Source organism: Wolffia australiana, chromosome 18 (assembly GCF_029677425.1).
Source record: "Wolffia australiana isolate 7733 chromosome 18, ASM2967742v1".
NCBI lineage: Eukaryota > Viridiplantae > Streptophyta > Magnoliopsida > Alismatales > Araceae > Wolffia > Wolffia australiana.
Genome location: NC_135852.1, coordinates 7,002,054 through 7,025,046, shown reverse-complemented (window position 1 = coordinate 7,025,046; position 22,993 = coordinate 7,002,054). Strand labels below are relative to the sequence as shown.

Below are 22,993 nucleotides of genomic sequence, written 5' to 3'. Positions count from 1 at the left end.
ATCTCAAATTGTCTGGACAATGCTGTGGTCAACTGACCTATCTCTTCAACGTCCCCTCCAGTGATTAATATATCATCATCATACACCAACAAAATAGTGACTGCTCCAGCTGCACTATGCTTGATAAATAGGGCATGATCTCCTCTTGCTTGATGGTACTTTAGATCAATCATGGCTCTGGTAAAACGACCAAACCAAGCCCTGGGTGACTGTTTCAGTCCATACAAGGCTTTCTTCAACCTACAAACTTGATTTGGCTGATTCGTCAGCTGGTATCCTGGAGGGAGTTGCATATATACTTCTTCCTCCAACTCTCCATGAAGAAAGGTATTCTTCACATCAAATTGGAGAATCTGCCACTCACACTTGGCAGCTAGAGCAATTAGAACTCAAACTGTGTTGAACTTTGCCACCGGAGCGAAGGTCTCACCATAATCAATGCCATGTGTCTGGGTGTACCCTTTAGCCACCAACCTTGCTTTGAGTCTCTCCAGTATTCCGGCTGCATGAAATTTTGGGTTGAACACCCAACGGCACCCGACAGCTCTCTTGCCCTTCGGAAGTGTGGTAAGCTCCCAAGTATCATTCTTCGCGAGTGCTCGCATTTCCTCATCCATTGCAGCCTTCCACCCCGGATCCCGGAGAGCATCTTCGACCCGAGTTGGAATAATAATGTCGCCAAGTCTTGTGAGGAAACTTTTATACTGACTGCTCAACTTGTTGTACCGTACATACTGCCAAATAGGATACTTGGCGTTGACCCGGCAAGACCGTACCCCTTTTCTAAGGGCTATTGGCCATCCCAAGTCAGCACTGACCTCCTCCACTTGGGTATTGGTGGTTATATCCTCTTGTAGTACACCAGAATCTTCTTGCTCAACTACTGCTTCGTTATTGACTTGACTGTCTTCTTCCTCCACCTTCTCTCTTTCATCTGGAACCGGTTGAGCCATGGGTTCTACATCATCTTCACTTGGCCTGATATCTGTGTTTGCAATATTGTCTTCTACCAGAATCGGGGCAGGATCCCGCACAGGCACCGATCCAATGAAACGCACCGATTCAAGGTCTGTTGCTCCGGTATCTGCAGAAGGTGTTTCAGACGTATAGTACCACTCAGACTCATTAAATACAACATCTGCTGATACAAAGAATTTCCTGGACGGTGGATGATAGCACCGGTATCCCTTCTGAGTACCCGAGTATCCAACAAATATACAACAGAGTGCTCTAGGGTCAAGCTTCCCAGAGCTCTGATGTACATATGCCACGCATCCGAACGTCCGAGCAGGAAGTCCGGAAAATAACTTTATCCCTGGAAAAACTGCTCTCAACATTTCCAACGGGGTCTTACGATCAATTACTTTCATAGGGATTCGATTTATAAGATGTGTGGCGGTTAGAACCGCCTCTCCCCAGTACCTCTTTGATAGATTTGCTTGAAATAACAGTGACCTAGCAGTGGCCAGCGTATATCCAAGTCGCCTCTCAGCCAGACCATTCTGCTGAGGGGTATTAACACATGAAGATTGATGAACAATGCCATTTTCTGAAAAATAGGACCGTACTTCAGAGTTAAAAAACTCAGTTCCATTATCTGATCTGAAACGCTTAATCTTCTTACCAAACTGATTATGTATCAGTTCACAGAAATTGACAATAATCTTGGGGACCTCTGTCTTGGATTTCAGGAGGTGTACCCACATTGTTCGACTGTAATCATCCACAAAGACAACAAAAAATCTACACCCTGTTAAGCTTTAAACCGGGCACGGCCCCCAAACGTCACTGTGTATGCATTCAAACGGAGATGTGCATCGATCATCCAAAGATTTAAATGAAGTTCGTCGAAGTTTAGCCATTTGACAGGCTTCACAAAACAAATGTTCCACAGAAATTCCACGAAGTAATGATGGGTAACAAAGTTTTAAGAGGTCAAATGGAGGATGCCCCATTCGTCGATGCAGGCGAACTACTCTGTCCACTTCCGAGCCAGAAGAACTTGTGATCAGACAATGTCCAGAAGGTGCATTGAGCAGGAGCAGGCCACCCTCTTGTCTAAAGGACAAAATCCTCGTCCTGGAGACCTTGTCACATAAAAAACAGTCATCACTGTCCAGAATGAAACGCCAACCACTGTCATCTACAAGTTTTTGTAATGAAATAAGATTCACTTGAAGATCTCTAACATGAAGAACTTTCTTTAAAGTACCAAGTCGATTAAGTATGATATCACCCATTCCTTGCACTGGCAGGGTTCCTCCCCCAGCAGTTTGAACTCTGTGGGGTCCCTCTGCTAGTGAATATTGGACAAACAGATTCCCTTCGGAAGACATATGATCTGTAGCCCCTGTGTCTGCTATCCATTTAGAGGTAGAGGGGTCACCTGATTTTACCAGTGAAGTGGAATCTTACCAGTGTAGAGGTAGAGGGGTCACCTGATTTTACCAGTGAAGTAATGATGGGTAACAAAGTTTTAAGAGGTCAAATGGAGGATGCCCCATTCGTCGATGCAGGCGAACTACTCTGTCCACTTCCGAGCCAGAAGAACTTGTGATCAGACAATGTCCAGAAGGTGCATTGAGCAGGAGCAGGCCACCCTCTTGTCTAAAGGACAAAATCCTCGTCCTGGAGACCTTGTCACATAAAAAACAGTCATCACTGTCCAGAATGAAACGCCAACCACTGTCATCTACAAGTTTTTGTAATGAAATAAGATTCACTTGAAGATCTCTAACATGAAGAACTTTCTTTAAAGTACCAAGTCGATTAAGTATGATATCACCCATTCCTTGCACTGGCAGGGTTCCTCCCCCAGCAGTTTGAACTCTGTGGGGTCCCTCTGCTAGTGAATATTGGACAAACAGATTCCCTTCGGAAGACATATGATCTGTAGCCCCTGTGTCTGCTATCCATTTAGCGGTAGGGGGGTCACCTGATTTTACCAGTGAAGTGGAATCTTACCAGTGTAGAGGTAGAGGGGTCACCTGATTTTACCAGTGAAGTAATGATGGGTAACAAAGTTTTAAGAGGTCAAATGGAGGATGCCCCATTCGTCGATGCAGGCGAACTACTCTGTCCACTTCCGAGCCAGAAGAACTTGTGATCAGACAATGTCCAGAAGGTGCATTGAGCAGGAGCAGGCCACCCTCTTGTCTAAAGGACAAAATCCTCGTCCTGGAGACCTTGTCACATAAAAAACAGTCATCACTGTCCAGAATGAAACGCCAACCACTGTCATCTACAAGTTTTTGTAATGAAATAAGATTCACTTGAAGATCTCTAACATGAAGAACTTTCTTTAAAGTACCAAGTCGATTAAGTATGATATCACCCATTCCTTGCACTGGCAGGGTTCCTCCCCCAGCAGTTTGAACTCTGTGGGGTCCCTCTGCTAGTGAATATTGGACAAACAGATTCCCTTCGGAAGACATATGATCTGTAGCCCCTGTGTCTGCTATCCATTTAGAGGTAGAGGGATCTGTAGCCTCTTGGCTACTGGAGCATATGTCTCCGTAAAGTCAATTCCATATTTGGGTGTACCCTTGAGCAACGAGTCATGCTTTATAGCATTCCAGCTGACCGTCTGCACGATACTTGACTGTGTAGATCCATTGACAACCAATCGGGTGTATTCCTTGTGGTAGAGATGTCAGTTCCCATGTATTGTTAGTTAGTAAGGCTTCCATTTCGCTATCCATTGCTTCTCTCCACTGGGTTGTGTGAGTGCCTCATGGACTGACCAAGGTATGGTGATTTGTTGAAGATGTATTGGGAAGTTTTTATGCTTTGTAGGAACTTGTGCGAAAATGGACACCTTACATAAGGGGAATGGAGTTGTGGATAAGCTTGCCACCATATCTCCTGCTGAATCAGACAGGAGGTCCATCACCTGTGTGCTCTACTATAGTGGGTTGCACAACAGGAGGGCCTCGAATTTGAGTTCTGATGAAGTGCTTTGGAAATGGTGGTAAGAGTTTACATTGGTCCTAATGGTGTAAATAGTACTCTCGAGATTCTCTGGTCTGATATCTGGAGTAGGTTCTGGTATGTCTGATGTTGTCATTTCGTTGGGGTCCTGAAGATGATTAGAAGGTGCAGACAAATTTAATGACAAGTTTGGATATGTAGATGAGGTGGTATCCGCCACGTCGGTTGGAGAGTAATAGAATTTACTCTTGTTGAATGTAACATCCTTGGAGATCAGAATGCGTTGTGTAGGGGGGTAATAACATTTACATCCCTTTTGGGTGTTAGAGTACCCTACAAAAACACATTTCAGTGCTCAAGGTGGCAACTTATTGGTTTGATGGACCTGTAGATGTACATAGCTTTCACATCCAAAAACTCTGAGTTCTAAGTCATTGTGTAGTTGTGTGTTAGGATAGGCTTGTGAGACCATCTCCTGAGGTCTGCTACCATTCAAAGTACTAGTAGGAAGTCGATTAATTAGGTAGGTAGCTAGCATGGCCTCTCCCCAAGGGACATTTGGACTATGACTTTGAATGATGAGAGCCCAAGTTTTTTTCCAAAATATGTCTTAGTTTTCTTTCTGCCTTCCATTCTGCTGGGGAGCATGGGGATATGAGGACTCATAAATGATACCTTGAGACTTAAATGATGTAAGAATTTATGCATTCATAAATTCTCTGCTCTTATGAATAAATTCTGGTAGCCATGGACGAGTACTGGTGGTGACAATAAATAAATTCTCTGATAATTATCAGTTGGAAGCATTTAATCAGCGTGCGATATTGCCTGTGGACGGTGAGAGACAACAGAATTATAGGTGGACTGAGGCAGCAGAGATTGTGGAAGCGGAGATGGCAGTGACTGCCAGTACTGGTAGCCATGAACAGTGGAAGTTGAGGCAATGCCCGGCGGAGGGAAGATGAGGGAGGATAGGAGAAGTCGTTGAAACCCCTGGCTGGCGTCTTCCGCGCTGTGTACTTCATGATCATATCTTTTTAGATCACCCGGAGGGTCACCGACCTTTTGTGATCTCCCTTATCTTTCTTTCAAAAACAAATAGGAGAGGTTGCGAAAGAACGAAGGGCAGAGGTCGGAAGATGGACAGGGGATCGAAAGGCAGAGCATGGAAGAACATAATCAGAACAGATGAGTAGTGTGAGGCCAGACAAGGGTTGGGTGGAAGGCAGCAGGGCAGGAGGGCAAATTTGGCAACGTCAGGAAGGTCAGCCAATCAAGGCAAGCACCGTACTTAGGGGAACTGATGTGACCTACCCTTGGGGCTCTGTTGGGGCTGGTGGTCAGGCTGCAAGGACTCAGCAGGAAGCAGCTACGGAGGTGGGATGCCCCTATGGTAGGGTCCCACAAGAATTATGAGGTGTATCACATGATAGAAGTGATTCCCCTATGGACAGTCCTGATAATTTTTGTCCAATGCTTGGCCTTCTTCTTTGGGGGTAGTATTTTTGTATTAATGAATCTTTGACGATTACATGTTCTTGATATTGAAAGGAGTTTCTCTGCTTGACTTAATTGTTGGAAAGAAGGATATAATGATCTGTTTGTTTCTTAATTTGCAGGTTCTTGACAACATCCAAGTATCAATAAAGAATGTACATATCATGTATATCGATGGACATTGTGATCTGGTATAAAATTTTCCTTTTGTCATAAAATCTTCATCTTCAGTTTCAGTATCAGTCTGCTGGAAGTGTTCCAGCTTTGAGTTTCATTTTGATGCTTTGCGACTAGTCTGTAATTTATTTTATTAAATCAGTTTAAAATTTGATGTGAATCATACGTCATTTTGTACTGGATTTGGACAGTTAGTAGCCACCTTCAGTGAGACTCTTTGTCGTCAGATGAATGTCCATGTCCGGATAGTGACCTCTCTTCCTCTCGCCCCTCCCGGATCCTCATGTAGGCCTTCTGGACAGAGAAGGGGCCATTTGTCGATAGCCAACCATCCCCCGCTGTCATTCGATCTTAACTGGATTAGGGATTGTTGCATGTCCATGAGTTCAGACACCTGCTGGTTGGATAAGGCACTCTGTACTTTATTCTATCGAAGCTTCCTGTCTCTATGACAAGTTTTTGAAAAAGGTACTGTTAATCGATCTGAACATGCAGAAATAATGAACCCAAAGGATACTATTTTTATTCTGTGCGAACAGAATCTTCTTGGCAAAGTTTCATCTACGTGCCTTCTTGATATTTGGTTGTCAAGTAATCTCCTATCGCTTTGTGACTTCATCATTTCTTTCCATATTACAAGATTTTTTTTTTTAAAAGGGGGAAGGTCATCACAGATTGGTGATCCTCCCTATTTGCATAACACAGGAATATCGTGTGTTTAAGCTTGATATGTTGTTATATAATGTTCTTGACATTAAATGTTTTTGTTCGGAAGATCTCTATCCCTTATCTTTCTTAATTTTGCAGGATGACTTCATTTTTGGTTTACGGTTTTCAAGCTTGACAATACTGAATGATACACGAAAGCAGAATGTCAGGTGAGTAGCAATTAATCTGCTCAGATTGAAGATTCCACTTTATCTTGAGTGGTCTAAAGATTACACTTGGTTTTTGATTGCTTGATACTGCATTCTGGTTTAAATACATTGAATCCATTTTTATTTTTTGCATGTTACACGTAGAAATTGTGAATTATCCGTGAAAATGTGGTTACAGAATCAAATTTTATTCATTTTTTCCCAGATCTATGCATGGGAAGACCAGAGCTGGTCAAGCTAAGAAGGTTCTTAAGCTGACAACTTTAGGGATCTACTGCAACATTTTGGAAGATAATATTGGCACAGAGGACGATCCTACTGAGATGCCTCATAATTTGAAGTTTGATCTTAAGAGATATGATTATCTCATAAATCCATTTGATCTGACCATTAACTTAGTGGTAAGCCGGTTTTCTACCTTGTTCATTTCATTGTTTCTTATTGCTGCGTTAAAAGTGGTGCCCACCCGCTTGAGGTAATGCATTTTCTTGTGGAAATATGTGGTGTGATATTTTTTTTTACGATAAATGAAGAGGTTCGGGCCTCAGACAGGTATAGCTCCAAAGTTGATGTCACCTGAATATTTGGAGTTTTGCTAGCAATTTTAGTTCTAATTCGCTGTTTTTATTGTTCACTTTGGGATTTATTTGATCACTAGTCCATAGTTGACTTCTTTCTTTCTCTAAGCTTCTCATGTTGCATTTTATTGGAAATGTTGGAACTTTTGGTTATACTGGTGCTGTTTTTCCTTGTCACTTACATGAAGTAGAAAGTTAGCTTTGACTACTAGTGTAGCAGACTATTTCTTCAGAGGCTAGTGCGGATTCTCAAAGTGCAAATTCGCATAAGAAATGTTTTGCATTTGGACATTTCATCCACATTTAATTATTTTTCCTCAAATATTTAAGCGTACTGTTTTTTAATTTACTGTAGGAAGAGATGAAAAAACACTCTCAGGCTTTTGGGAATTCGCTCAAACCAAGCAATAGAGTCAGAAATTTTCATTAGATGATAATTTTTTGGTTTCCTAATTCCTTGTCACTCCACAAAATCGTCATTTCAAAGATATTTTTTCTGTAGATTATTTGCGTTTGAAACAAATAATTTCGTTGAGTTTTCATCAGTTGAATTTTGATTTGGTTGCTAGGTGAACAAGTCTGGTATGTTAGATGCAAGTCCTGCCTATGCAGTTGTTGCCGAGCTAACTTCTATGGTTTGTTTTCTGTGGCCAATATCTTTAGATGTTTTCATTAAATATTGTGTGGTCATTTGATGCTTTAGTGGTCACTTGGTTGTGGTTTTTTTCTGGAAGGTCGTGTTATTGAATGAGGTTCAGTTAGCGCAAATTTTAAAGCTTTGGGATCATTTATCAACCTGCTCACTGAGAGAAAGGTAGTTTCTTCTTTACTTGTTTGCCAAGGGGCTTCAAAGTTAAATTAATGACTAAAGATTGAATGTTTTAAAGATTCTTTAAAACCTTCAATATCTTCGTGTTGAGTTCTAAATTTTTATGGTAAGCTGAAGTTTTATCATTTGCTCATTTTGTCATGTGGGCTATCTTTGTTCCTTACATCCGGTATCTCGATTGTTGCATTCTTTGGGAGTTATTTTGCCTTTTTTTTGAGAGCATATTCATACCTCTTGATACCATAGTTGATGCGGATTTGACAATCACTGGTCTTGTTTGTGGGGTGCTGTAGATATGGACGTTATAGACCGGATCACACATCCTTATTGCAGAAGATTGATGGATGGCCTCTAAAGTGGTGGCATTATGCACAGCAATCCATTTTAGCCGATGTAAGACAGAGGCTGAAGAAGACTTCTTGGAGCAGTCTTGGATGGAGATTGTATGCCAGAATCCCAATGTTTAATTAGGCATTTTTGGAGTTTCGATTTTTGAATTCTTTGATCTTTTCAACTGATGCATATTTCCTTCTAATCATGCAGTATACTGTCTTTGATCACTAACTTTTATTCCAACTGTAATATATTTTTGCAAATCATCTGCAATATTTCATTTCAGTTGGTTTTTGTGTGAATATATTTTTTTTGAAATATAACAAGGGATGAACACCCGATGAATCGGTGAACCTCCCATCAGGACCTTACAGGCCCTTCACCCTCCTTTCAATCATCTTCAAAACCTCCCTTCTCCTCCCATCGCTCGGGGGAACCATGCTGCCTTAAGTGTGTTCATACTCTGCATGTATAGGACCCCCAGACCTCTTCTTTATGGGGCTACATACCTTATCCCATGCCACCATCGCAAGGCCCCCTCTTTGTTCTGGCTCAGATCCTCTCCGTAGAAAGTGTCTCATCATGCCTTCTATTCTCCTCCCGACTCTTGTGGGCATCTTGAATACTAAGAGATAGATAATTGGAATGGATGATAAGACTGACCTCAGCAGCACCAATCGTCCCCCTTTCAATAACACTTTTGCTTGCCATCCCTGTAGTCGTCTTTCAACCTTCTCAATGACCGGTTGCCAATCTGCTTTCGTCCAATTGGTGTTTTCAGAATCTCTGCACATTGTGTCTCCTCTTCTGGCGATTTGCTTCTGTTTATTTGAAGTCCCGAGAAATCTGCAAAAAGATCAATTATTATGGATAAATTTCTCGCTTCCCTTCTGAGCCTTCGATGAAGAAGGTGGTGTCATCAGCGTATTGGTGTAAGGGAATTCCATTAGTTTGCTCGGATAGTTGATAGCCTCGCAACGGGCCATTTGTGTATGCTTGCTTAGTACAAACTGCGAGTGCACTCACTGCCAAGGCAAACAATCGCAGTGCCAGTGGACAGTTTTTGTGTGAGTATTGCTTGGATCGAAACCTCAATAGGGGTATTTGTGGCATGTTCTAGGAATAGTTCTATCAGCAGTAAATGCAATCCAGCTCTGCCCCTGTCAGAACCACATGCAAACCCTACTGGATGAAGACAATCGCACACATGGAATTTTGCTTTATACAAGGCCCATGATATATGTGGGGTTACAATGTGGGTCAGGCACTGGAGTGGTCCTCACTGGGCGTTTGATGAGTTCCCTAAATATTTGGGCCCTCTTAAGGATAGTTATACAAAGAGCAAAAGTATAGGGTGTATAATCAATATGTGTACAAACACCAAGGGCAATCTCCACTGGCTGACATCCCCTCAGTCTGGTGCATAGAGACTGTGTATGACTATCTTGTTGAGTTGGTGGAAGAGATTTTTGGACATTCCTTCAGTAAATGTTTTTTTTTTTGAACAATAACGAGGGATGAACACCCGACAAATCGGTGAACCTCCCGTCAGGACCTCACAGGCCCTTTACATGCTTATCAGTCATCATCAGAACCTCCCTTCAGTAAATGTATCGACTTCCATACTTGCAGACTTCATGTATTCCAGCTGAATACTCTTCTGATCAATCTTCTCTTTGATATAATATCTATCAATTTACACATGTTTGGGTTTGTGGTGTTTCACTGGATTGTGGGCAATATCGACGGCTTCTTGCTATTACAGTACATAATGGTATGTCCATTCTGGATTACTCCCACTTCTTCAAATAGGGCTCTGATCAATACTCATCTTGAGTACTTGATCTAGCGCCCACAGGTTGCTTCTTACTCCTCCACCTGATTAAGTTTCCTCACAGAAACGAGCAATAGTTTGTAGTAGACTGGTGATCGCTACAGAGCCGCCATAACCTGCATCTCGTGACATTTCAAGATGAGTACTTCCACTTCAGCAAAGAAAATGTCATGACATGGTGTTCCCTTCTCATGTGATTGTAATTTAAAAGCTTATTGCCAATGTGTTTCGGTTTGACTGTCTATGAACTGACTTTAGCTCCCAACAGCAAATGCTATATCAGGTCGCTTATGGTTCAAATAGATAAGTCTTGCAATCAATATTTTATAATTTTGGTGTTTCGGAGAATGTCCGTTTCTGTCTTCATCTAAACTAAGATTCTTTCAGTCGTATTTTCTGATTTCATGAGAAGGACACACCTTTCATTATTTAGAATTTTAATTTGTTGGATCCTTGATGTTATTTTGTTTTTTCGAAATATAAAAGTGTTGAACACTTGATGAATCCATGAGACCCCTATCAGGACCTTATAGTCCCTTCACCATCAATCCAATCATATTCAAAACCTCCATGTCTAAATATTTTCCTATGGTGGAGAGGCAGCAGAGCGAAGCCCTTTAGCGTGGTGACTGACCTGGTGTCGGCCGGCGCAATGAACGGGGCAGCCGGAGGGGAATCTGCCGCGACCAGAGTCCCCCAGCATGACGCGACGTCGTTCGGCGCGACGTGATGTCGGCGTGATGTGAACGAAGAGGTGGGAGGGGGTTCCGTCGTGAAGAATTTGGTCGAGAGGGCTCCAGCCAAGGGGGCTTCCGCGAGTGGGTGGTCCGACGCCCTGAAACTCAAAACGAGGGTACATGCGGATCAGATGTGCTGAGCTCGCGCGAGGGCGTCCAGGAAAGGACTTCCAGCGTGAAGGTTTCTGCATTGAGAATTCCCGCCACGAAGAGGATTTCCCCTGCAGCAGGTCTCAGCGCGAGGGCCTTAGGAGATTTGGCATGCTGAGATGGTGAGACGACCGTCTCGACGGAAACCACGACGGTCTAAAGGAGTTTGTTCGCGACGAACAGGACACCAACCCAGGGGGCTCGTCAAGGGGTCTTCCGCATGAAGCGCTACGGCATGAGGACCCCAGCCCAAAGTCTTCCTCCGCACTGGATGTGCACACAGGGCCTACGTGCAGAGAGGATCTGGCAAAAGAAAGAAGAGACTCCTGCACATGCAGCCAGTTGGAGGGCCACATGCACGCGCAAGGAGGGCCCATGAAGATGGTTGGGAGAAGATTAGCTAAGGCCCCACTGTTCAGCAAAGATGGCGGAGCGGGACCAGGGCCGGAGAGCGTGGGCCCCTTAGGCACACAACATATGTTCGGAGCAGGTGGGGGGCCCTCGAGCCAAGTTCATAGGAAGAGACAATTATGTGCAGGCCAGCACAGGCAGTCGCCACACACGTGAGATCATGGAGACGAAGCACTAGACCCAAGCTCATGTGAAGCAGTTTTAGTTCGTGTGCGCAAAGTCATGAGTGAAGCGGAAGACGAAGAGGAAGGATGGGTGACGGTGAGATCCCACATTGACGCATCAGCGGTCTGCCAGCGAGGAGAGTAAGTGCTTCAAATGTTTAGCGCTGGGCCACCACGCAAGAGAATGCAGAGGCCAGTGATCTGCCGCAGGTGCAAAGGGGCAGGTCATTCAGTCCAACTGTCGTCCAGGGAGCAGAGAAAACAATAGGCGCCATGTGCAGAGGGGTCAACCGGTCCGGAGCCAAGGACAACAAGTAAGCCATCTGGTTGCAGAAGGCGTGGATGCATGCGATAGTATTCTCCAAAAATGCTTGGTGGGGGACGTATTCAGGGACCCTCCAGGGATCAAGGAGCTCCGAAGTTAGAGAAGGCAGAATTGCAAAGACTAGATACTGACACACTTGTTCTTCAGGGGATATCGTTGGTCTCATATGTTGGTGTCTGCGGCTGGATGCAGTGGGTTGCTGAGACCATGGAGGTGAGATGGCGTTGGATGCTCCCATAGATGGGGCTGATGGAGGGAAAAAAGTGGGGATCATAGTGGAGGCGTACGGGGTCCCATTGTTGCATCGCGGAGGATCGGTGCCGGAGAACATGGTTGCCTCGTTTGTAAGACTTAAGAATATCATCACAACAGGTTTGGAATATGGGGTCCCAAGTGTGGTGATATTTGAAGTTGAAATGCTAGAAGTCGAGTTTATACCAGGATCGGTCTGGTCCCACAAATATGTGGGCACCTTCAGAGTCTGAATAAGACCCAGGACACCTGTGCCAGCACCATGCGCAGTCGGGCACCTTGAAGCTCGACAAGGCGAGATGCAGGAGGGGAGGGCTACCCCACAGGAGTACAATCGGGGCGACATGTCACGGAGGGAGAAGTGGTACCTGACAGAGAGATTGAGGACAAGGTCCACGGGAGAGCGCTACATCAGCCCTATCGTTGACCTCAACCATGGGGGACACCGGCAAAGAAGATCGAAGCTTGGACGGAGAAGGGTAAGGGCCACCCAAAAAACACTGTGGGTCACTAATGAAGATTTTCGTCGATTTAAGGGCATGGTTTACTGTCGGAAAAAATTGGCTTTGACAGATGTGGAAGGCAAGAAGACGTGTGTGGTGACTGGGAAAAACGGTCAAATGCAACTGCTAGCAGAAGGAAGGTCAAAGAAAGTGGGATCCCGACAAGAAACGAACGACATTGCACCAAAGGGTCTGAACACCAAGGGGAAGGGGATCAGAGAGTATTCACGCCAGAGAGCCGACAGTGAGCTAGAGGAAGAGCAAGATCTAGACTTTAGAGTTGGGGGATAGACCCTGCAACTAAATCGAGCTAAGTCCGCGTTTGTAGGCTTTGGGATTACTTCAGAGGAAGAGACACAATGTGCCGAAGATTTAGGCACACCTCGCGGATCGCTCCTGATGTGTTACTTGGGTCTCCCATTAACAGGGCGACGTATTCTAGCAGCTGTTCGGCATTCGGTGGTGGAGAAGGTAGAGAGGAGGCTGGAAGGATGGCAGAACAAAGTACTTTTGAAAGGGGGTCGACTGGTGCTTCTACGATCGGTGCTTTCTGCGATTCGGATATTTTACTTATCGGTATTTAAAATACCAGCGGGAGTGGTGAAGCAGCTGGAGGGGGCGATGAGGAGGTTTTTTTGGGGAGGCAGTGGAGAGGAAGACCGAAAGGGGGTGCCGCTTATAGCGTGGGAGATTCTATGCAGACCTGTAACGCACGGAGGGCTGGGAATCCTACATCTGGAGTCGATGAATTTGGCATTATTGACCAAGTGGGTGGTAAAGATTGCGACTTCAGCGGAGGGGCTGGTAGTCGACATACTGAGAGACAGATATGGCTCCGAGATAGACTGGGAGAGACGTTGGGCTAGAGTCAGAGGAGAGTCCCCTTTCTGGAGTGGCTTGCGTCAAGCCATACCTCGCATTCTCCAGTTCTTTGAGCCCAGATTGGGAGATGGGGCAATATTTCGGTTTTGGACCGACAATTGGTCCAACCACGGCCCAATGCATTTGAGGTTCCCAAGGCTATTTGCGCTAGCACGGCATCCCGAGGCCACGGTCAAGGAATGTTGGGACGAAGCTTGGGTCCCTATGTTGACAGAAGCTTTATCAGAGCCGCGGTTTGGGGAGCTGATGGAGCTGCAGGAGTCATTATTACCCTTCAGACCGATAGCTGATTCCCAGGACGGTTGGATATGGCGTGGGTCGTCCTTCTCGGTGAAGGATGCATATTTGAAAATCCGAGGAGCAGCTTGGGACGACGAGATGACGAGTAAGGCCTGCCATATGTTGATGACGCGCAAAGTCCCCCTTAAAGTGCGACTCTTCAGCTGGTTGTTGAGGCGGCGAAGGCTTGTCACACGAGTCTACCGACGGAAATGGTCCCCTGCGGCTCCCACTGGCTGCCCTATGTGTGAAACGGGAGAGGAAAATTGCTCCCACCTGTTCTTCACATGCCAATTTGCACAGGGCGTTTGGGCATTACAACAATTGGCGGGTGTGGATACCTCCTCAGACGAGACCTTTTGGGCTTCAGTTTCTGACGGAGGACACGGAAGCCGCCTTGATTGGGGACGCTTGCCCGCGGTGCTCTGGACGATATGGATACATCGAAATGAGGTGGTGTTTAACGAGTGGCCGGCTTCTGTAGAGAATGCCGTTCATGATGTGGAGGCGCTGAAGTCGTTTTGGGGTGGAGGGAAAGGATAGCCTCATTTGAGTATGATTGTATATCGTTTGTACACAATTTTTATCGTTAATGATAGCGAGTAGGCCACCGGTTCCGGGTGGTCTTCTTTATTGTTCAAAAAAATGAGTTGGGGGATAGACCAAATGGGACGGAAGGGCAGGATCTAGGCTCGGAGGCTTTTTGGTCTTTCAGTTTAGGAGTTGGAAGGCACGAAATGGGTTCGACAAATGGTACCCACATGGCGTAGCACGAGAGATCCTTCCACATCTTCCGGCCTTGACAGAGTTCTATGGTTGGTGGAACTGCTTGAAGAATACCTGTCGGCTGAGTGCGAGCACTCCCGTGACTGCTACTGGACCATGTCCCAATTATCTGGCAGGATAATGATGTCCAGAATTGGCCTACATATTTCATACTGGATCGGTGGTGGCTGCGCGAGAAGGGGTTCAAGGAAGAAGTGACAGCATGGTGGACAAACCAACCCGCCCAGGGCACAGCCACAGTGCAGATGGCGGCCAAACTGGCAGGACTGCGATATCACCTTATCAGGGTTAAGAAAAAGATAAGAGTAGGACGACACCGTAGAAGAGATGAAGCCCTAGCACGAGTCCAGTACTTGGATGCCATAGAAGATACACGATGTTTCATAGAGGCCGGACTTTATGAAAGGAAAGCATGCAGAGAGGCAATGGACGAAAAAGAGAAGTAGCTAGAAATTGATTTGAGGCAGTGTTTGTGGCAACTTTGGCTGAAGGAGAGGGACGCCAACACTCGGTTTTTCCATTTGGTTGCTAATGGAAGGCAACGTTCGAACCATATACTATGAGTGCAAGTGGGGGATTGAGAATTTGTGGGGACACAAGTTGTTGGAGGAGCACTCACAGATCATTTCGGAGGGATAACCAAGCAATTCCCCGCTTGGTTATCCCTCTGAACCATCGGAGATGGAGTGGAAGAGGTGCATCCAAGGTGACACAAGAACAACAAGATGAGTTAGTGAAGCCATTTCTCGTGGAAGAGGTTTGGGCCGCAATCCAAAGATTAAAAGGGGAAGGAGCACCGGGCCCTGATGGATTCCCAGTTTTCTTCTTTAGCGAATTCTGGGATACTGTGGGGTCCGAGGTGATGGATACCTTTGATGAGTTCCGATGAGGCAACTTTGGCTTGGAACGGCTCAACCAGTCACACCTACTTCTGTTGCTTGCATGACTGGGTGTAATAAATGCGGGGGATTTTAGACCCATTGCCCTATCGAATTCTATCTACCTCATCATTACCAAGGTGATGCCTAACTGGTGGAGGGAGGAAATTGGGGAGCGAATTGGACCCTTTCAAGCGGCATTCATTTCGGGTAGGAAGCTGGTAGAAAGTGCGGTGGTGGCAGGAGAGATTGTATCAACATGGAAGAGAAAGGAGACAAAAGGCTTTATTTGGAAGGTCGACTTTGTGAAAGCTTACAATTCGCTCAATTGGAGATTTCTATGGTCCATTGTGCGAAAGCAAGGCTTCTGCGAAGAATGGGTGGCCTACTTGAGGCGATGTGTTACCTCCTACTCATTCTCTGTCCTGGTCAACGGTCGGCCGGAAGGAGGATGGATCTACCCACAGCGAAGAGTCAGGTAGGGTTGCCTGTTAGCCCCGTTATTGTTTGTTTTGGCAGTGGACACCTCGGCCACCTGCACCCTTAAGGCATGCGAACACTGCCTATTATGGGGTTTCCAGACGGCGAGCTACCTAGGGGGCATTCCACTACTTCAATATGTGGACGACACAACATTCTTCATGGAAGGATCTACAGAAGCTCATACCATATCGTCCCTGTTAGAATTATTTGCTGACTTCTGGGGGGTACTTCTCAACCGTGAAAAGTCAGCTCTTGTGGGTTTCGGCCTGCCTTCGGAGGAGGTACAATGTGCTAACGCGCTAGGCACACCTTGGGGTTCACTACCGATGTGTTTTGTGGGCCTTCCACTGACAGGGACACATTTCTCATCCGCAGAATGGCTACCAGTGATTGATAAGGTGGGGCGGAGGTTGGACAGTTGGCAGAATAGAGTGCTATCAAAAGTGGGTTGTTTGGTGCTTTTGAATTCAGTGCTCTCAGCAATCCCTATATTCCATTTATCGGTATTTAAAGTACCATTAGTAGTGACAAAACGCCTAGAAGGACTAATGATGCGGTTTTTTGGGGGAGGAAATGGAGAGGGGGATCGTAGAAGGATACCCCTGGTCAGGTGGGATATGGGCTGCAGACCAGTGAAACAAGGAGGACTAGGGATTCTCCACTTGGACTCGATGAATTTGTCATTGTTGACTAAATGGGATGAACGGATTGTGACATCGGCCGAGGGTCTGGTCTTCAATTTCCTAAGGGACATATATGGCACGGAGACAGATTGGGAGAGGCGTTGGGCGAGAAGTAGGGGGAGTCCCCTTTCTGGCACAGCCTGGGTCAAACCATTCCTAACATCTGCGAGTTTTTGATCCCAAGTTGGGAGATGCGGAAGGTTTTTGATTCTGGACCAATGACTGGTCAAACAAGGCACAATGAAGATGAAGTTTCCCAGATTATTTTCTCTGGCAAGCAATCCAAATGCCACAGTCAGTGAATGTTGGGAAACTATCAGACCCCCGGTTCGAGAAGTGGCTGAGGATGCAAGAGACCCTCCTACCTCTCAGCCCATCGGCAAATTCCTGAGATGGTTGGGTATGGCGGGGGCTATCTTTCTCGGTGAAAGACGCATACTTCAAGATCCGTGGGGAAGAGAGGGACGACACGACCACCAGTATGGTATGCGGCATATTGATGAAGCAAAAGATTCCCCTTAATGTGAGACTCTTCAGTTGATCGTTGATGTGACGAAGACTGGTCATGCGGGTCTATTGTTGGGGGTGGGCATCAATGGAACCCGTTGTTTGGCCTTTCGTGCGTCTGGGGCAAAGAAGACTGCTCACACCTATTCTTCACTTGTCATTTCGCCCAGGGAGTATGGGCGTTGCAGCAGATTCCAGGGGTGAAAATTTCGTCTGACGACGATTTTTGGGCATCAGTCATGAATGATAGTTGCAGGAGCAGAGCGGATTGGGGGAGAATACTCGCAGTGCTATAGGCGTTATGGCTGCATCAAAATGAAGTGGTGTTCAAGGGAGGGACGGCTTCGGCTTCGGTGGAGGCGCTCATATCTTTTTGGGTTGTAGGGGGGTAAAAAGTAGGCCATTGTGGTCATATCTGTATATGGTGCATACATAACTTCGTATTTTTAATAGTAACAGGTGGGCCACTGGTTCCGGGTGGTCTGCCCTATTTTCTTAAAAAAAAACTGTCTTTCAAGAATTTCGAGACCATGTCCTCCTCCAGCCTCATAATCACGTCTGCCAATTTTGCCAACAATGCTGTGTTCATGTGCTGCATGTGGAGCACCTCCAGGCCCCCTTTCCACAATGGTATGCAATTCACCTCCCAGGAGACCCTAGCTGATCCCCAAGCCCCAACCGTTTCCCCACCTCAGGGCCTTTCCAGAAGAACTGCCTCATTGAGGCTACCTATTGCCTTTCAATCCTCTTGGGAAACTGATACATTCCTTACACACTGGAAATACGCAATGGTTCTTCTCCAAGTATTATAAAAAGAAGAAGAGGAGACACGTGTGAGAAGACCTGCTTTGACCACACACGTGCCGGATCTGCTATAAATAAAAGGAAGCGGGAAATAAACTACATCAATGCGTTTTCAAGAAGTTTGGTTGCCAGAGAAGGCAGAAGGCTGGGTAAGCAGGATCTGGCCTGCCAACCAGAAGGAGAACTCGAGGAGCTCTCCTGAAATCCTATCTTCATTCTTCTAGTATTCTTCTCATTCATCTCCATTCCTTTTCCGATTGTGAATAATATTGCTACATTCCACATTGTAGAGGACATATATCGATCATAGTTCTCGCCAGATTCTTGGATTGATATCAGAAACTTAAAGATCGATAGGTCAAATATTGGAATTGCTGTGAGCAGTGGTCACATCAGTATCAGATAACCCCCTCTCGACAACACCCGCAAGTCTCCTCTCCACTTTCATTATCAGTGGAGTCCAATCCACGCTCCAAAGCCTTCCCCTCATTAGTAGCAAACGCAAATAGTGCATGGGTGGCATCCCTGTATCCCTGGAGCATTGTATATCTTCCTCTTATAATAGTCCAAAACCCAAAAAAGCTGATATTGCGCCATTAATCTGAAACCTGAAAAAAAGCTGCAAATAGCTGTGATAGTGTGGAGAGGTTTCTAGCTTCCTCTACAGAGCCTTCCGTGATGAAGGTGATGTTGTCTACATATTGCAATAACATAATGCTTGTTGGGTAACCGGCAGTCCAAACCCAACGGTAACAATGAGGATTCTCAGAAACGGGGAGACTGAGAGAGACGAGAGAGGGAGATTTCTGGGGTAAGAGAGAAGAATGGGAATTCTAGGGGATGGCAAAGGCTAGCAGACAGAAGGGTTGCTGCTCTCCAGGGGACGGTGTCAAGTCTGCGGTTCTAGGATGAAGAGGAGTAAAGAGAGAGGGGGAGAGAGGGAGAACTAGGCTTCCTTACATCTCAAGCTTGCTGAACCGTTTCCTGCATTGGGGCTTTAAAAGCCTCTTAGTGGTCCAGGCTCCTGTTGGGCCCACTCATCTTCCTTGATCTTTTCTGCTCATTCATCCACATCTGGATCATATCAAAGATAAAGTTAACTCATTGTTTCCTAGATTTGGTTGTGGATAATTATGCTGATTTGATAACCCAATTTGTGTATTAACTTGGGAAAATTTTGACATAATGACAATGACATTTGAAATATGATTCACATTTGTGTGCTAAATGCAGAACCCAGCGCCGAAACTATGTTAATTTGTACAGGAGGAAACTGGAACTTATACAACAGAATCAGGTTGGGGAAAGTTTTATTTATAACTTTTATCTTCTTCAATTGACTGATACATGTTTATTCTGTTCTTCAATTGACTGGTATTTTTTCATTAAATCGATTGTTGTTTCAATACATCTTTAGATGACCTGTGGCATTCTAATAGTTATGCACAGAAGCACAGTGCAAGGAAGTTAAAACATCAATGGATAGAGATGTAAAACTGTTCATGATTATTATTATATCTGGAGAGATGGAAGATTAGAAAGATGGAAAATGATATTATGAAACATAGTGACGCAAAGCCATTTGGGAATTAGTGAGCATCGTCTCGGATCTCTGGAGTCCACTCCTGTGACTCCTGCAGTCTAGTATGGGGACATCCATGTGAAAACCTAACTTGACAAATATAAAATCATATTTTATTCAACAAGTGGGGTGTCCCTCTATAAAGTACATTTGTCAGGCCCGACTGCACTGGCCTGTAACAGCGTGTAAGAATAAAGTCCTTGAATGTTTTTATAACATTGGTCACATAAGGATTGATCGACCCATAAATAACGTAAGGGAAAGATATCTTATAAAATGAGAGCACCTTGGGCTTAAAGTTAATACTAAACCTTAAGAACATAGACGAAAGTAGAATACCATAAGGATATTTGCTGGATTTCACAGATTTTTTTTCCTTCTTATCCTTTTACTCAAAAATATCTTCGGAGAAATTAACTCGCTCGTGCATTCATATTGTTCTCAGTATTGATTTTTTTTTCTTTAACGTTGATTTCAGCATGTCGGAGAAGAGATCTTGCTGGAGGTGGAGAAGATGGATAGAGAATGTGATATTGATGATATCTTGAAATATAGATCTATTGCGGAGAGTCAAATACAGGTGACTATGTCAACATGACTGTCTTGTCATCCACACCTAAACAAAATTTTTATCTGTTCCGTCTGGCCAAAGTCTCAGCTTCATTTGTTTTCTATAATTGTTCTCATACGACCATTTTTTCTTGTAATGTGAATGCCTTTTCCCAGATTTCGATATTCACATGAAATAGACTCTCAATTCTTTGGCGATATCTCTCAATATGAATGCCTTGTGTCCTGAGATGCTCCTCTGGTCACAATTGGCATGGCAAAAAGTATCAGACATTAGTCAGACCTCTATATTACACTATATCACTTCAGGGTGGTAACTAGGCAGGGGACCTGAAACTGTTGGCAATGGAGTGCGGAGGGGTATCCAAGGTGACACAAGATCAACAGACCACCTTAGTGTGATGTTCTTGTTTACAAAGTGAGAAAGACAATTGAGGGGCTAATTGAGAAGGAGCACTGGGTCCAGACAGATTTCCAGTATTCGTCTTCAACAAATTGTGGTAGCTGGTTGGGGTAGAGGTCATGGAATATTCAGAAGTGTTTCGGCGCGAAAAATTTGGACTAGAGTGTATCGACAGCTCACATCTTTTTCTATTGGCCAAATGGCCAGGAGCATGCAGTGTGGAGGACTTTTGGCTTATATTGCTCTTGAATTGTCTTGATCTCGTTATGGTGAAAGTGTTGGCCAACATGTTGAGGGGGGTAATGGGAGGTCTGGTCAAACCTTTTCGATTGACCTTTATCCCTGGCAGACTGTGAGTGGATGGAACAGTAGTGGCTGGGGAAATGTTAACAGTGTGGAGGAGAAACGGGGCATAGTGTGTAGACCAATGAAGCAGGGGTGGTTGGGGATTCTTCATTTACAATCCACTAATTTGGCTTTCTCGACCAAATGGGTGGAAAGATTTGCGAGAGCAGGGGAGGATCTGGTCTTGAATGTCCTGAAGGGCAGGTATGGCTTGATGTTTGATCGGGAGAGGAACTCGATTAGATTTTGAGGGGGGAGTCTCCATTCTGGGGTGGTATGAGACAAGTCTTTCCTGGATCCGTGAGTTTTTTGATACTGGAGGGATAGTTGGTGGACCAATGGTAATTGAAAGATGCAGTTTCCAAGGCTTTTCGCCCTCACACAGAACCCGCAGGCCATGGTCAGAGAATGCTGTGACAGAGGATGGGACCGAATATTTGTGGGGTCCTTGCCGGAGCCAGTGGCTCAAGAGCTGATGGGTATGCAACTCAGCCCTTTGATCGAGTTGCGAGATGGCTGGGAATGGAGTGACACACCATTTTTGGTAAGTGATGCATATACGACGATCAACAGCACATGCGCCCTGCTGTGGAAACAGAAAGTCCCTCGTAAGGTGAGGATCTTCAGTTGGCTGCTGAGGCGTCAGCGACTGGTGACATGACTCTTTTGGAATAGACTTGTCCTGATGGCCTCAGCAGAATGTCCTATGTGTGCAAGGGGCGATGAAGACAATTTATGATTTAATATTTTCTGAATTATGCAATTGGTTTAATTGATTTTTCCTTCTTTTTTTGTATGGTCCTCCATCTACTGCGAGATTTTTCCATTTTTCCTTCAATTAGCTAGCTTGGATTCTCATTTATTAAAAGGGTAATTTTTTGGGGAGGTATAAGATATAGGTCACCTTCAGTGGGGCCAATATTTTTTTATGAATTTCATTGGCTCTCGGAATATAATTATTCTTCTATTTTGGCTTTTCCATAAAATTTATTTACCCTATACTTAAATGCTGCAGGATTGTGTGCTTCCCAAGACAGATCCTGCAATTGATACAAAAGATGATTCTAATTGTCAAGATCGGGAGCAGAACAATGAGACATCAGTAACAAGACTGAGAGGATGGTTAAATTGGCTGTCCCTAGGTATGCTTGGTGCTGGAGGGACTGCAGACTCCAGCTCATTTGCTGGGGTTGTGTCTGATAAAATAATTCAGGTACTAGTGATTACCCTCAAAACGAAATTTCTAATTAAATATGAAAGTGAGTAATCCTTTTGCTTTTCAGGATATCTACGTGGCCACAGAATCCCAACCGTTGTATGACTACACTTTAAGTGAAAGTTCTCCGAGAAACATGGCACTATCGTCCATGATCAGATGTGATATTGACCACGTCACGATGACTGTCAGCAGCAAGTATTTCTCATCTTTTATCCAGACAATATTACCTAATGCTCTATGATTTTTGCTTCTCCATTAGCCTTAAATATTCTAGCTTGCTTCAAGTTTGTTTTTCTTTCAACTCTTATATTTTTCAGCATTAAAGATATTTTTATGACAAATGAGGTCTTTCGACCGCTAGATTTATCTCTACATCATCACCTTTTCTCCTTCTCCGTTCACCTCTCCTTCACTCAGACAACTCCCTGATCTTTATGGTGAAAGTTAAATTGAGTTACTGGGACTCCCTTGAGTTCTTTCTTTCAGAAAATGTGAATGTGAGCATTCTTCACGTGGTACTTTGTTACGACTCCCTTGCTTGAAACCTCAACAATAATAGCCTTTAACAACTTGTTTGAAATAAACACGGGTTATCCTAGTAAGGAGGAGAATTCGGGAAGAGAGGGAGAGAGAGAGATGAAGTGCTTGACGGAGTTGGCTTGTCGAGAGAGAAAGAGAGAGATAGATAATGAGAGGAGATAACGGAGTTTTTTATGCCACAGGCTCCTGCTCGTCTTCCAGTTGCAGGGGTGGCCTTCTGCAAAAGAGAACGATGAGCGAAAATTTGGAGCTAGGACTGGTTCGTAGGATCTTACGATGGTCAAAGGTCCTCTGTCGTCCTCGGAGATGCCCTCTTAAGGCTGTGGTATTGGGCTCTTCTGGGTCGGGTTGCCGTCTTGAGGTGTGGGCCGAGGGCGACGTTCGTAGATCCGGGAGCGGATCGTATTATACTTTCAACTCTTGGTCAGACCTTT

The 22,993-nt window shown here is 44.9% G+C and overlaps 1 protein-coding gene across 6 annotated transcripts in view; it reads left to right on the top strand.

Annotated features, from left to right (window-relative positions):
- The window catches only part of LOC144714805 (vacuolar protein sorting-associated protein, putative (DUF1162)), a 105,189-nt gene that overhangs the window by 21,168 nt on the left and 61,028 nt on the right, over nucleotides 1-22,993 (top strand). For all 6 annotated transcript variants that reach the window (XM_078589595.1, XM_078589597.1, XM_078589596.1 and 3 more), the window contains exons 7-16: nucleotides 5,550-5,618; nucleotides 6,412-6,482; nucleotides 6,688-6,883; nucleotides 7,630-7,695; nucleotides 7,795-7,874; nucleotides 8,183-8,332; nucleotides 19,134-19,197; nucleotides 19,961-20,062; nucleotides 21,816-22,013; nucleotides 22,084-22,214. In XM_078589595.1, the coding sequence (XP_078445721.1) occupies nucleotides 5,550-5,618; nucleotides 6,412-6,482; nucleotides 6,688-6,883; nucleotides 7,630-7,695; nucleotides 7,795-7,874; nucleotides 8,183-8,332; nucleotides 19,134-19,197; nucleotides 19,961-20,062; nucleotides 21,816-22,013; nucleotides 22,084-22,214 (1,127 nt within the window). The remainder of the gene's footprint in view (nucleotides 1-5,549; nucleotides 5,619-6,411; nucleotides 6,483-6,687; nucleotides 6,884-7,629; nucleotides 7,696-7,794; nucleotides 7,875-8,182; nucleotides 8,333-19,133; nucleotides 19,198-19,960; nucleotides 20,063-21,815; nucleotides 22,014-22,083; nucleotides 22,215-22,993) is intronic.